The sequence below is a fragment of the Lactuca saligna genome, chromosome 6 (genome assembly GCF_052625555.1).
Source record: "Lactuca saligna cultivar CGN05327 chromosome 6, ASM5262555v1, whole genome shotgun sequence".
Classification (NCBI taxonomy): domain Eukaryota; kingdom Viridiplantae; phylum Streptophyta; class Magnoliopsida; order Asterales; family Asteraceae; genus Lactuca; species Lactuca saligna.
The window spans coordinates 144,209,974-144,226,543 of record NC_136422.1 but is presented as its reverse complement, the minus strand read 5'-3'; the positions used below and the strand labels follow the sequence as shown (position 1 = coordinate 144,226,543).

At 37.0% G+C, this 16,570-nt stretch overlaps 1 protein-coding gene across 1 annotated transcript; it reads left to right on the top strand.

Moving 5' to 3' along the window:
* Positions 1 to 6,418: 6,418 nt before the first annotated feature.
* Positions 6,419 to 7,000, top strand: LOC145002971 (putative mitochondrial protein AtMg01250). The gene has a single exon (XM_078962147.1). It carries the CDS (start codon positions 6,419 to 6,421, stop codon positions 6,998 to 7,000), a length of 582 nt encoding a protein of 193 aa, XP_078818273.1.
* Positions 7,001 to 16,570: the final 9,570 nt, after the last annotated feature.

The window sequence follows — 16,570 nt, the reverse complement described above, 5'->3', positions numbered from 1 at the left end:
AAATTTGGAGGTGTAGGCGGCGATATCGGAACCCTTCATGTTCAGGTTCCAGAGTTCGTGTTCCAACTTCTGCATTTCGCCCCAAGGGCAGTACTCAGCAAGAAAAAGCTCCTTCATGACCTCCCAACCCATAGCATTGGCTACAGGTAAAGTTAAGGATTTAACTCGGCCGTTCCACCAAGTCAGGGCTTTGTCGGTGAAGGTGCAAGCGGCGAACTTCAGCTTATTGGATTCCAAACAGACACAGATTTCGAAAATAGATTTGATTTCCTCGAATCATCGGGTTAGGGTAATGACACCTCCAGTGACATTGAAGGGCGTGGGTTTCTCGTTCATAAAGTCTTTGTAGGAACACTCCTTTCAGTATCCCTGGCTACTTTCCTGGTTTTGAGGCTGAGTTTCACCTCCTGGCCCGCCAGAACCACCGAGGTTCATTTGTGATATGGTAGCAGCCACAACAGCATTAACAGCTGCTTGAAACATGGCGGGGTCAAACAGAGAAGGAGGTGGTGGTGGAGGAGGATTGTTGTTCTTTGCGCTGGGTCTTTTCTTTGGAGGCATCTTGATCTATAATAGCCAGGAAAGAGAGGATCATAAGTCCTCTGAATTGAATCAAGAGATATGGAACAAGAGATATATCATTATGACAGATATAAAGTCCTGTTTAAGCGATAAAACAGGAAGAAGTTATCAAAGCAGATAAACTATCGCTAAGGAAGGAATGAGTAGCAATACTCTGAATGAATTTCTACACGTAATCGGCTTTGGCTAAAATACTCCCATAGTATTTTATGTTTCGCTGCAATGATGAATCATTGTTTGGATATTAGGTAAGTTTTAGGCATGATGCACACCACAGTCACTCCCAAGCACATGTTGGCCGTGTCTCGAATGAATATAGTTGATCAGGCTATATTGACCCTAGACACGACTACATAACTGCCCAAGTTTAACGGCAGCGTACAACACCCATTTACTTATGTTTTGTTCTACTCGAGGTTACGAATTCCGGCGGTTAGGTATACTTGTATACTTTTAAAAATACTTATATTTTAAAGTATACTTTTAGTTCAGAGCACTTCGGCCCCTTAGTGTTTACAGTCTTATACCATGTAAGGTTTGGTATACTAGTTCACTATAAACAAGGGCTCTGATACCAATCTGTCACACCCCGAAACCGATGGTGGAAACGTTCTGAGGCGGATGACATCACGTAAAGTATCACAACCAATGTACATAGTAAGCATTGTAAACACAAAACATTACATTACATAGGAATAGTTACATTTGTTTGAAAGTAAAGTAATACATGTTTTATCTACACAATAGTTTGAACAAAAGTAAAGACGAGTCTTATAAAACACTCCGTCTTCTCCAAAAGTTTGCGGGTACCTGTATAATGTGGACCTAATAATACAAGCAGTTTCAAAATCAGCATAAAGTCGGTGAGTTCATTAGCGGTTTGTTTTCTGAAAATGAACATGTTTCCTTTGGTTTTCCGAAAAAGTTTGTTATCCAAGAAAATCCCATATTTTCATATAAGTAAAGTTTAGTTATCCGTTTGTTATGCGTTTTGGTTATGAACTGTTCAGTTATCCCAAGAAAAACCCTTATTTTCCTTAAAAGTTTGTAGTCGGTTATTGGTTCTGAATGTAATGTACAAGTATCTACCGTACTTAAAGTGTTTGTAAAGTTTCCTGAAAGCGTGGTTATCTTTGAAAAATACATTAGTTTTAACATGTATATAAAACTAATAAGTAAGTAGAAAAGTATTCATAATCTAAATTGCGAGTTCCATAAACATACAATAGACTAGATAAGGCTCGAAACAGGGGCCAATATCATTTTATGACTTTTGTCACCCTTGAACCTTTCGGTTCGACTGTAGCTAGCAGCCAGGTGCAGGGTTGTCAATACCATATAGATCTTTACACTTAAGTCACGCTCTCCCTCTAGGAGATTCTGGTTACGGGGGTTGTCCTACACTCTCGTAACTAAGGGGAGTGTTACCAAGGACGTGTCTCCAATCTTAAGATTAATGAATTTTAAAAGTAGTCCTTCACTCTCAAATCTAGGGGGAGTGTTACCAAGGAAATTTAAAAGTAATGATATGGAAAATTCTGTTTATTAGTCCTTCACTCTTGTATCTAAGGGGAGTGTTATCAAGGATGGGTCTAAAGTGTTGAAGTCCTTCACTCTCCTTATCTAAGGGGAGTGTTATAAAGGACGGATCTAATGTGCTGAAGTCCTTCACTCTCGTATCTAAGGGGAGTGATACCAAAGACATTTCGAAAGTTCTAAGTTAATGCTTTTAACAGTAATGATCTAGAAATTCATTTGTGAAATATAAAATATAACATTTTAAAACGAGTTTCACAAATAGTTTGACGGTTTACTATGCAAGTTGAACAATTGGTTAATACAGTTTCCAGTGTTAAAAGCATACGAAATATGAAACATTTCATATGAAATCATAAGTTTGAGCACAAGATTTCCTTGTACTTTTGCTTGTATTCCCCCCTGAAAACATGGAAAAACGTAGGGTATGAACTCACCAGTCGAGAAATGTGTTAGTTGGATGCTATGTGTCAGTTCGGGGCTTGAGAACACGCGAGCTTCCTATGTAATATGAAGAGATACATAATTGTATCTAATTAGACTTTGAACTAGTAATTAGATAAGACAGTCCACTATCTAAGGGTGGTATATGGCCTGAATATGGAGTTTGATCTTCAAGAGTAAACTCCAAACGGAGATTACGGCCCTAAGACCATGTCCCCATGAGTTTACGGCTGTAAACTCATGGTGGGGGTGTTCTTGGGTGCTTAATGGTCTTAAAACTCTTGTGGGGTATTGCTAGGCTCAGTTTTAAGGCATTGGAAGGGGACTTGATCATCATTTGGACCATTAGAGGAGTTTATGGCAGTAAACTAGGAGTTTACGGCCGTAAACTCTCAAGTACCCATTCTTATGGTGTTTTGGTGGTCCTAGGTCAAGCACAAGTGTTTCTAGTCAAAAGTACAAGCCATGGAAGGAAGTTAGGGCACCATTTGACCACCATAAAGGCGTTTACGGCCCAGGAACCATTCCTATGGGGGTTTACGGCCGTAATCTCCCTAGGGTATGGTTTCTTGCATGTTTAAGGTCCCTAACACAATGTTGGATGATTCTAGACTTTATTCCAAGGCTTAGGAGGTGTTTAAGGGGAATTTAAACACCTTAAAAGGTGTTCACGGCCTAAGAAATGGTGTTTATGGTCCAAAGCATGTTCTTGCGCCGTAAACTCTTGTTTACCCCTCAAATGATAACGTTTTGGTGTTCCAAGTCCGGTATTGTAAGCCCCTAAGTCGTATCTAATCTCCAAAAGTGGTTTGGAAGGGTTTTGAGGCTCAAAAACCCCATTTATGTGTGTTTGCGTCCTAGGGATGTTCCCGGGCCATAAATACAAGTATTTGGTCCTATTTCATGAATTAAACATGAATTTGAAAGCTAAATGTATTATACTATGAGCTAGGAAGGATTACATACCAAATTGGAGCTTGAAAGAGGTGATTTTGGATCAATGATTGATTTTTTAGAGAGAGAGTAGAGAGAGAGAGAGAGTGAAAAGGCTTCAAATGAAGTCCTTTCCAGCTTGAATATGGTTTGAGTTTGAGGCTCGGTGGAATTCTACCCGATACTGACGTTAAACGGGGCTTTTGGTCGTACCCGATTAAGTTGCCGTAACCCGACGTGGTCGAAACTAGAAATTTTCCAAATAACAATTTGGGATGTTTTCACGTGTTTTCACTGTGTTCCGACACTTATGATGTCAAAATAAGAAGTCCCAACTTAATTAATTTAAACCAAAGTTAACGGAAAAATTGGAACGTAACGGTTTTTCTGATAGAAACAGGTTACAATGACGAAAAGTTTTTGGATTGTGACAACTGGATGAGGAACAAGGGGAAGAAGTTATCCCTGACACCCAAATGGAAGAGACAGAAGAAGGTGAGATTCTAGATGATGCCAATATACCGGTGGAAACCACGGATGCTGCTCTCGTAGCAGATTCCGACTCAAAATCCCCGGATCAAGATTCTTCATTACAGCCTCTTCCCGAGGTGTCAGAATGAATCAGGACACATCATGAATCGTGCACACGAGTAGTGGAAACAATGCCTGATTTGAATGCAGTTACGCCACCATTAGGTGGGGACACTAATGGACCCAAAATAATATTAGATGGACTGGTACTAACTGGGTGTTTTGGGCCATTTATTCCGAATCAGTGAAGCCCAACACTTAGCACTCAAAATTTGAACAAAGGGTATTAAAAATTCCACACTAAATCAAAAAAGAAAACACAGGTCCCCTCTTTCCGATTGTATACCCTTTCAGCTTGAGGAAGACACTCAAGATCATCCCACATACCCACTTTCTGTTACACCGACGTTAGGAAATCACCCAATAAATACTATACATTTTCAGGAAATCCCCAATCCTTCCTCCCACACACACTTTAATGAAGGGATTACAACCAGTGATCATGAACCAAAAAATGTTGAATTTGAAGTTACAACTGCAATCAGTAACTTGATTGGCTTTGAGGTCAATGCAACGAATCCGGTCTTAGCCGACATTCTTGGAGAAACAGGTGAGTATAATGTGGTCCAATGAATTTTTTGTCTTTAAATATATGTGGGATGGGGGAAGCACACAATGTGATATGGATAAGGAATTTTAGGAAACTTAGAAATTGGATGCAGAAATTATTGATCTACAAGCTTGTTGGGGATCAAATGATTTTGAGGCTGTACGCACTAATTCAACAGGGCGATCTGGTGGTTTATTGAATATTTGGGATAATTGTGTATTCACATCAATTGAGGTCATCACCTCTAAAAACTACCTCATAAACATTGGTAAATGGTCGCGGTTTAAATTACCATTCATTTTTGCAAACATCTATGGGCCACAACGAATCTCTGATAAAAAAGCACTATGGGAAGAATTGTTAAACATCAGAAGGGAGAAAGAGAGGATTTGGGTAATGATGGGTGATTTTAATGTGGATCGAAGACCGGAAGAAAGATTCAACTCAGTGGTTTGCTCAAGATCTACTACACACTTTAATTGCTACATTCACGAAACAGGACTCATTGATATAAAAATGGGGGGGGGGGGGGGGGGTCACCGATTCACCTGCTTCCACAATAATGACTTGAAACTTAGTAAGCTCGACAAATTTTTTGTTTGTCAAGACTTTCTTGATTTTATCCCCTTGGCCTCTGTCACTGCACTACCAAGGAAACTATCAGACCATTGCCCCATACTACTCTAATCCATCTGGTGTGATTTTGGACCACCTCCCTTCAAACTCTTCAACTCTTGGTTGCTAAGAGATGGCTTTGAGAATGCATTTATTAAGGCGTGGAATAACTTCAAAGGGTGTGGTAACCCGGACCAATACTGAGCTGCAAAATTCAAACACGTCAAAGAAGAGTTGAAACGCTGGCACACATTAGACTCTAAAAAAGCAGAAGATGAAACTTTCAGAATTCAGAAGCTTGTGAACAAACTAGACAAGGAGGCGGAAACTAGATTGTTAACTAAAATGGAGATTGAAACTAGAAGAAATGGATACAAGGAAATTGCGGAAAAAGAAAAACTAGCGGTCATGGATGCTAAACAAAAATAAAAAATCAAATGGGCAATAGATGGAGACGAAAACACGAGATTCTTTCATGGCTATGCTAACAGTAATACTCGAAGGAATCACATAAATGGTCTTATGATAAACGGGGAGTGGTGCACGGACCCCAAAAAAATAAAAGCTGAAACTTTACTTTTCTTTCAATAAATGTTCAAGGAACAATGCCCACAAAGACCGAAATTCAGAAGCCCCCTGTTTAAAAGACTATTTGAATATGATAGATTAAATTTAGAAGTTCCATTCTCTCTAGAAGAAATAAAAGCCTCAGTATGGGCTTGCGGCAATGAAAAATCGCCAGGCCCAGATGGAATGACTTTTAAGTTCATTAAGACTTACTGGGAAGTGTTACTAGGCGATATTGCAGCGGTGGTAAAACACTTTGAACGACATGGATGACTTGATAAGTCGTGCACTGCATCGTTCATTTCCTTAATTCCCAAAAATAAAAGATCCATTCATGCTAAAAGATTATCGCCCAATCAGTCTCATCGGGTCCATTGATAAAATTATAGCCAAAATTCTTTCTTTACGTATCAAGAAATTAATGGGGCATTGTATCAATGAAGTGCAATCAGCATATGTGGAGGGCAGAAGTATACTTGATGGACCATTAGTGGTTAATGAGTTGTTCTCTTGGAAAAAAAAATTCTACTCTTCAAGGTGGACTTTGACAAGGCATTTAAGTCCATCAATTGGGAATATTTGGACAACAACCTATCGCAAATGGGCTTTGGTAAAAAATGGCATTTATGGATGATGGATTGTCTACAATCAAATCATACATCAATTCTAATCAACGGGAATCCAACTGATGAATTCAAGACCCTGAAAGGCGTCCGACAGGGGGATCCCCTCTCCCCTTTCCTCTTTATCATTGCCATGGAAAGACTTAGTGTGGAAATGGAGGCCACATGTAAAGCGGGGGTCATTCAAGGCCTGCAATTACAACACGGAGGACCTTTGATTTCATATCTTCTATATGCTAATGACACTTTGTTTGTGGGGGAATGGTCAAAAAATAACATCAAAAACTTATCACGAATCCTCAGTTGCTTTCAAGCGGCTTCAGGACTTAAAGTCAATTTTAACAAATCCAATGTCTTTGGATTTGGTTCGAGTATACAAGAAGTTACCCGTTGGTCCCACCTCCTTGGGTGCGAACCCCCCATGTTACCTTTCACATATCTTGGTGTCCCCGTGGGAGCCAAAATGAAGCTCACAAAACATTGGACTCCCATAACTGAAAGATTCAAGAAAAACTCTCAGCTTGGAAATCAAAGACATTGTCGTTTGGTGGACGACTAACACTAGTCAAATTAATACTAGGTAACTTACCGATCTACTATATGTCTCTATTTGCTGCACCCAATCGTGTTTTGGATAAATTGGAAAAAATCAGAATGAGATTTCTCTGGGGTGGGTCTGAGAACAAAAATACGATACATTAGATATCATGGGAGAAGGTTATTGCGGAAAAAGATAAAGGAGGACTATGAGTTAGATCCTTAAAATCCATTAACATCTCACTCCTGGCGAAATGGTTGTGGCACCTAAGGTCGGAATCATCCACATTATGGGCAAAAGTCATTACAGGGATTCACAAACTGCATAATATAGGGGATGATTATTACTCTATGAAGTCAATGACCAGGGTATGGAACAATATAGCTGGAAACAAATGTGAACTAGAAAAGAAGGGCATTCCACACGACAATATTATCAAAAAGCATCAGGGAGGAAACGACATTTCATGGAGGTGTGAAATTACCGGGGATGGAAAATACAAGGTTAGTGCTATTCGCCACATCCTGGAAGATAATGGACATGTAGATATTGACAGCTTCATTTGGATCAAAGATATACCTCTAAAGGTCTTGTGTTTTATCTGGAGGGCGAAACGGGGTCGTATATCCACAATGACAACACTATCGAGTAGGGGCAAAAACTTGCCAACCACCACCTGTTGTCAATGTAACTCAATGGAAGAAACAACTGATCACATCCTAGTGCAATGTGTTTTTGTTAAAACTGTCATAGAATGAATTTTCAATTGGTGTAATGTTCCATTAATAAGCTTCCAAAAGGTGCACGATATTCTCGATTATGCTTCCAATTAGGGAACCTGTCCCAAGAAGAAGAAAAGGTTGCTGAGCATTTGTTATGCGACCTTATGGAGTATCTGGAAGGCAAGAAACGAACGAATATTTTCTAATAAACAGTTATGCACTACGAATTTAGCAGACATTGTGAAATCAACCACATTTCTTTGGGTTAAAAATAGAGGTGGTAAAAGAGGCCTAATTGAACGGATCAGAATATCCTCTCATTCAAATTATTGTAACTTTCATTTAGTTTTTCTGCTTCTGTTTTGTACTTTTTTCTTAGCTCTTTGCTAGTGTGCTTTGCTTTTTTCTTTATATAATAGAGGTGGTAAAAGAGGTCTAATTGGATGGATCAAAATATCCTCCCATTCAAATTGTTGTAACTTTCATTTAGTTTTTCTACTTTTTTCCTAGCTCCTTGCTAGGTGTGCTTCCCTTTTTTACTTATATATATATATATATATATATATATATATATATATATATATATATATATATATATATATATATATATATATATATATATATATATATATATATATATATATATATATATATATATATCGTTTGCCGGTTAAAAAAAATATAAGTAATTACGAAATTAATAAAAAAAATATTATTCGATGAAATTAATAATGCGTGCCAACTTTAACTAGGCTAGAAATAAAATCACATTGGTTGATAGGTTCATAAATATATGATTTTCTTGATTGAAATTGAATTTAATGATTAAACTATAAAATAAAATCCTAATAAATTGGCTTTCTTAGAAATTCTAAGATATGTTCCAATAATTTTCTAAGACATTTTACAATAATTTATCTTTTTTTAATCTATGCGAGTAGTTTGGCATAATGTGAAAAAGCCTCCGCTTGCATAAAAGAATTGGGTCTTGATCAACTATAGCTATTAAGCTATAATTTCTAAAGTTGGTTGTGGGACTCACGGCTATTATAGACTTTTTACTTGGTCAAAGGTTTCTTAATGCATTATACGGCATTAGAAAAAGACGGTATTCATTTTCAATTTTTTCATTTCATTTGTGATTCCTCACAATAGAGTCTCAAAATTTACAGAAAAGATTAAATTTAATATCAAAATCGAAAAAATAGAGATTTATTGTCTTTATAGAAAAAAAACCAATTTTAACACGTTAGCATGTCACGTTATCAAAAACCGACACATCATCTGGTCACGTCAGCAAGTAATCGAGTTAACCGTTCAAGTTGTTAGAATTTAAAACAAAAAAATACAATATCAAATTTGAAACAATAAAACACAGTGTAAAAATTATAAATCTGGTTGACAGAATTTGGCATCATCATCCACCAAATTAATAACATTTAAGACCACTGATTTAGATAAGATTTTTTTTAAGAGAAATTAAATATCTTTCTACTTTTGTTCCTACAAATCCTCCTACCGAATTAAATGATGACATGTGTAGTATATTAAAATATCATTAAATATGCAATGTATATTATACATATCACTATTTAATTGGGTAGAACAATTTATTGATTTTGTACTTAATATATAAATAGATAACAAATTTCTTTTAGAGATATTGGGTCTGTTTGGCAAAAGTAACTGTTAGCTGGAAGCGGGTAGCGGTTAGCTGGTAGCGTGTAGCTGGTAGCTGGTAGCGGTAAGCTGTAGCTTTCATTTGTTATATGAATGTTTGGCAAGAATAGCTGGAAGCTTTTGAAATATATAAAATTACATAAAAGGATAATTTATTAATATATATATATATATATATATATATATATATATATATATATATATATATATATATATATATATATATATATATATTTTTAAGGGTAATTATGGAAATTGATTTCAAAAGCTCCGGAGCGTTTTGTTAAAAGCTACATGAAGTAGCTTTTAGAATCGGAGCGTTTTGTTACAACTAAAAGCTAAACGCTCGTACTGCCAAACGAAACTTTTTGTTTAAACTAGAGCGTTTTGTCAAAAGCTAAAAGCTAGAAGCTCCCAAACACTTCCAAAGGCTTCGTGCCAAACACACTCATTATCAAAACTAATCATAATAGAAAACAACAAAAAATGACCAAATCTAATCGCATTATTGTTAAACTTGATTGTTTAATTCTCACGTTCCTTTTCTTGTTCTTGAGAAACTGTTCATGAAATTAATTTCGTGTTTGATGTATTATTTCATTTTATAAATCTTTAGATAAAGAATATCTTTTGATGAATGTCTTTTCTTTTATTTACTGATAATACATTATATTAAAATAATACAAATTCTCAGTAATAATTGTATGAAATCAGTTTATAGTCATCTAGATATTATTTTAGCTCATACTTCGATTCTCATTGGACAGTTTTTGCACCGATTGATATATATTCTCTATCAACAATAAAAGCAATATACAACCACAAATTAAACTCCGTGAAAAGGTGGGACATCATTGTAAATTAAATAGTGTTATGGTTATCATTTTTATCATCCTCTGATGACCGATGAAATCAATAGTTTATATACATTTAAATGATAAAAGAACTAAAATTTTCCCTATCAGCAGTTGAGTTGTCTTAACTGACATTTAGTTGATTTTAAGTTCTTTTGATTCAACAAACCAACCCCAACTCCATTGCTTAAAGCATGGTTTAGGTGGATGACCAAATGTTTGGAATATTTAGCCAACTATTATGTCTTTTTAACCAAGATATATTATAATTAGTAGTTGAGAAAAACAAAAAAAACATTAAAAAAATACATAGATAACTTTATTTAGGTTTAATGACATAGGTGGATAATAACGTTTTAATTATGTCCACATTAGGTCATTAAGGGATTTTTTTACACGTACATGTTGTTATAACCGTTTAAAGAAGATAATAAGATTTTAATTCTTTCCACATTAGATCCCTAAGGTTTTTTTATACATATTACACCAATATGGTTGTTATAATCGTATAAAGAGGGTGTAATAAGGTTTAATTTCGTCTACATTGGGTCCTTATTTTGTAATATTTTTATCATTTAATCTAACTCTTTTACAATATACATTCGTATTTAGTTAGATGGCTTCATTATTTCATCTTCTCATTTTAATCGTCCATTCACCATAACCACGGTTTCAATTGAAATGTTGCATAATAATTGTCAATTTTCCAATAAAAAAAACAACAAAAAAAAAAAAAAAAAAAAAAAACTATTAATAATTGTAAAAATGACAAAAAATTGAAACTATGGTTGTGATGAACGGACGACTAAAATGAGAATATGAAATGCATTTAACTAGACACCAATATAATTTGTAAAAGAGTTAGACAAAATGATAAAAACATTAAAAGTAGGGACCTAATGTGGAAAAAATCAAAACTTATTACCCCCTCTTTAAACGGTTATAACAACCATGTTGGTGTAATATGTATAAAAAAAAAACTTAGAGACCTAATGTTGACAAAATTAGAAATTTATTACCTTTTTTAAACGGTTATAGCAACCATGTCGGTGCAACATGTAAAAAAAGAAAACCTTAAGGACCTAATGTAGACAAAGTTAAACCTTTATTACCCTCCTAGGTCATTAACTCTTTTATTTATTGTAATTAGTAATGTTTAAGTGCAACGAGAACAACACCAACAAATCACACTAATCTCATTAGAATGATGTAGATGGTAGATATCGATAGTTATATCTATATAAATATTGATTAAATCACATGGATAACCTACACCATGTACGAAAACAAAACACTAAAAATATATTTAATATATAAGACGTACTTTACTTACCACTAAGATGGGTATGCTCACCATCATACTGCACACCGCGAGGTGACGTGTCACCATGGTAATACGGTAAACACAACATCGACCGAGCGGTCGGAATGTGGTACTCCTGCCACAGAAGAAGACTTCACCACATCACTTTTTTTAACCAGTTGCTTTTCGATAGTTTTCAATCGGATATAATTCAACTTTTTTTTTCTTTTATACTCTACTATAAATAAGTACTTCTACTTCTCTTTCTTTAAAACAGAAAACAAACATCAAACACTTCTATATTGTACCACTCGGTTTCGAATTGTTTCTTTATTCGGGCCCGTGACCCAATTATTGGCTAGCATAAGGCTTAGGGCCTGTGGGGAAGAAAGGATTTGGCACTATTTGGATGTGGGTATTATAGATTAAGGGATCCAAGTGTTTAACTTTGTGTTGTGGAGCCCAAAGGTATAATCGTAATTTGGTAGATCGAGCCTTTATAATTTTTGGGTTTTTGTTCGAAAGGTCGTTAGGTGGAGTTGAGTTGATAAATGTGTAGGGCTTCTCGTTACATTTTCGTGGATATAAATTTTGTTGGAAACAGACTCAGGACGAAGGAATTAGAGTCGAAAGAAGTTTTAGGGCATACTAAGGGGTACGTGGGAAACAGACTCAGGACGAAGGAAACAGACTCAGGACGAAGGATATAAAATTTTGAGGGTCACATACTACACGGGCGTACTAGATGTGTAAACGGGGCGTACCGAGTAAGTTGGTCATGGATGATCTTTGAGTATGTTGGGCGTACTAAGGGGTACGTGGGGCATACTCCCTTCAGCATGAAACCCTAATTTTTTGGGTTTTACCGCTATATAACCATCATTATATCTTTCCCTTTGGCATTTTAGGTTAGCCTCCACCCTTCTTATCATTAATTGAAACCCTAGAGTGCTTGGAGTGAGTTTTGAAGCTTGGAAGAAGGTTGGTGGTGGTTTGTGCAAGAGAATGAGAAGGTTGAAGACTCATTATTTGGAGAGGAGCTTAGAGATCCAATATTGGCATCATCATTTCATGACTTTTGAGGTATAAAGCCTCTATCTTGCTTACTCATTGTATAGATCGTCTTTTGGGCTTTTTATAGTTATTGGTTGGTCCTTGTGAGCTTGGGTTGTTTCAAAAGCTTAATCTTGTAGATCTGAACATTTAAGAGGTCCCTTAAGCATGAAGATGCAAGCTTCATGGTGTATTTGATCTCATGCATGTGTTAAGAATTTTATTAATCTCTTCTGAGGTCTAGAGCCCCATTAAGCCATGCATGCAAGTAACGTTGCCAACTTTACTTGACAAGTCATCCATAGGAATCAGATCTGAGAGTTTGGAACAAGGGATTAAGGGATTAGGTGCATTTTGGAGTTGGTTGGGGTTTAGAGGAGTACGTTAGGCGTACCCATCTGGTACACTGCGCGTAATAGCCCCAAAGAGTGTACGTTGGGCATACCAACTGAGTACGCGAGGCATACTCGGCCATGTTGGGTTCTCTTGAATTGATGATCTTTTTGGAAATTTGACCATTGACTAGAAGTTGACTAGAGTTAACCGTTGAATATCTTGGGCCTTTTAGGATATTACGACTTTTCAAGATAAGTCTATGATGAGTTCGGGCCCAATTTGGATATTTAGGCCTTATAGTGTCATTTAAGGGATTTTGGGCTTTTAAAAATGTGGATTGGGCCTTGGCTTTGGGTCAAGTTATGAAGAGGGTAAAACTGTCTTTTACCCTAGTTTGGTCATCTGGTATGGGTCGGATCCGATTATTGATGGACGATTAACTTGTGATTAATAGCGTAGGGATTCTTGCGGGCCAGCAGCTAGAGATTTCTTCTATAAGATTTGATAGTGTGAGGTGAGTTTTCTCACTATGTCCATGGGTTGAAGGCACCAAGGTCGGCCCATTGTCTGGTTATGTAGTAAGCTAGTTGTTGTGTGATACATGTTGTGATTGGGTTGAAATACACCCCAGGGCAGGGCCCAATATAGCATGATGGGTTGAAATATACCCTAGGGTGGGGCCCACCGTGATATGTTTTGGTTTGAATATAACCCAGGGCTAGGCCCACTATGATATGTTCGAGTTAACATATACCCCAAGGCGAGGCCCCAGGGTGGGGCTCATACTTTTTTTGTTTTGGGTTGGAATGAACCCTAGGGTTAGGCCCACTTGTATGATTGGTATGTGGCATTTTAGGGAACTCACTAAGCATTGTGCTTATGGTTTTCAGTTTATCTTTCAGGTACTACCATTTTCAAAGGGAAGAGCTCGAGATGATGGCAGAGCACACACCACATGTTTCTGTATTTTGTGATTTACTCTGATATTAATGATATATCGATACATTTTGATAACCTTGGTTTTATGATAAAGATATGGTTTGATGTTTTATTAATTTAAAAACGAAAAATTTTATGGTCTAATTTTTGGGACGTTCCAAGTTGGTATCAGAGCCTTTGTTTGTGGGATTCAGACATACTCTTGGGTGTGTCTGAAATCAAACTAAGACTTTGGTAAAGTTTTTCAAATAAAAATGTATTTTTAGGAAAAGAATTTTTTAAGATAAGAAAAGGGTTTTGTGCATGCAATCAGCCGAGCTCAAGTAATTTTTCGCAAAGTACCCATACAGGTTATCTGATATGTTTTGGTTTATGAATCTGTGAATCGCATGACTAGTTAGGGCTAAAGATATGCTTAGTGTTTTCATGATAGAATGCTAGTAGTGATGTGGTGTATCCTAGGGAGCATTGGATGCTATGCTCGAATGGGAATATCTATTGTTACTAGTAATTACTAAGTATATGCTTTAAAAATTGTATACGGTTAGGATCATATAGCTCTAGAATGATGAAATTGGCCTTATTTCATGCTCCTCGTTTGGTTGAGGTCCTAGGCTAGAGTTTTTTATTCGACAATCTATGTGATCCTGTTTTGTGTATAATTTGCATGCATAAGGAAATCGAAGTGAATATGTGGTAGTACATGGGATTGGATGTTCTTAGGTTATTCTTTGGATTGCAGTGCTACTGCACAAATGATGCTTTCTTTGTGCTTTTTGGAACTATTAGGTGATAGGAGTTAGCTACTAAGTGAATATGTTAAGTCACATGTGGTAAAGGTTGAATAATCTCAGAGTGATGGATTTGACACTATTACATAACTCTTGTCTAAGTCTAATCTTTGTAGGGTTACTTGAAGGATTATCCAAGCTTTGTTACTGGTGATTATATTCATGAGATGGGTAACTAGAATTATGGGGACTTCTTCAGTAGTTGATGGCAGGGTGAGGTCGAGAACCTAGGAAAACCTAGGAAGTGTTTCGGTGGGTTTGGTTACGCTGTTTAGTGAGCAATAGGGTAGCAGTTTGAGAAGATGACTTGGAGGATTCTGGATGATTCTTCAGGAAAGTATGGATAGGTGTGGAATGTACTATTAGGCCCGTACTTGTGAAAGCAGAGGATCCATACTCGAATCGGGAAGAATTATGAAGAATCTAGGATGCCTGTAGGGTGAGGATTCATGAATATGTTCTGATCATGTATATCTTTGATTTTTAGAATGGTGATGAGCACATGTGGGGAAGATTCCAGGTTTAGTTGAGGCTCCAGTGGTGAGCCAATTGACAGAATGGCTTCCAGGGTTTTGAGCTCGCGTTAGATTGTGGAGATGGAAGGTGTATTCCGCACTAGTCCCTATCCCATACGAGCCCTGGTTTGGTTTGGTTTTGTTCTCTTGCATCTTGCAGCAAGGAATTGTTGGTAATTGATTAGCCAATCAATTGTGTGGTTGTTGCACCAGCCATTGTAGTTCAGTTGTTAGCAAAGGAGTTGGTGAACGTGTTAGGGTGCAAGACCCTGAATGACGTGATTGTTGGATCCCATAAGTAGGAGATCGATTTGGATCACCTCAAGAAGAGGAAGGCAGAAAAGATTCAGACCTTAGTGGGTCGGGGTTAGTGCAGCACGTGTAGGAAACTACATGATGGGGTTTGTCATTCTAGGGGTGTGGGCTGCTACAAGTATGGCAGAGTTAGTCATGTCAGCAGGGATTATCCTCATGGGACAAGTCCATTATGTTTTCTCTACAACCAAGTGGGCCACAAGAAGGCCGACTATCCGGGGCTATTAAGAGGAGTAGTGAGGGCACCTAATCAAGCCATTATTAGGATCAAGGATGGTCGCAAGGACAGTGTAGGGCTTCCTATGGAGGGAGGCTAAGCTTCACAGACATAGGTCGAGGGGATCAGAGTACCATCAGTTGAGGTCACAGGTGTGTATTGTAAACCTTTCCTTTATTCTTTTATTGATTGCGTGTATCATGGTATGTTTATGTATGAGATGCTTTGTGGGGTGTATCTATGTCTCCGCTTGGGATTACAGTTTTCATTTACGATGATCTAGACTTTCTGTCTTGTGAATCTTCATATGCCATTTTTTAGGCCAATAGTTGCTAGTGGGTTGCATGTTGATGACCGGGGTTTAGTAGTTTGGGGAGTTGTTCCGGTTCTTTGTTGAGTTCAATTCACAGGTTTTGATGGAGAGGTAATTAGTCGAGTCAACAGGGTTAGCTCTTCAGTGAAGTCAAATTTCAGTTGTCTTAGCATTTGTTTTGGAATAACTGTTAGTTTTTGATGAGTTGAAAAACTCTTAGATTGATTAGATCTTCAACAGGTTAATCAGTAAAACAAACAAACAAACAAACACAAAAAATGCAAGATGGAATCAAATACTACTTAATGATTCAAATGAAGTCACGCCTCAGCAGAGCTCTATGAACAACTTCCACTATAGAGGCGAACTAGAGTTTGTAGTACAATCAATGACAATAAATATCAAAAAGTCTTTTCCACTAAGGATGCATGCATGCAATTTAAATACAAAACCCTTATGAAATAATCATGGTTGGATAGGCCCAAACCGGATAACAAAACTGGGCTAAGGATTGAGCCCAATGACGCAACACATTTAGACCCTGTCAACTTTG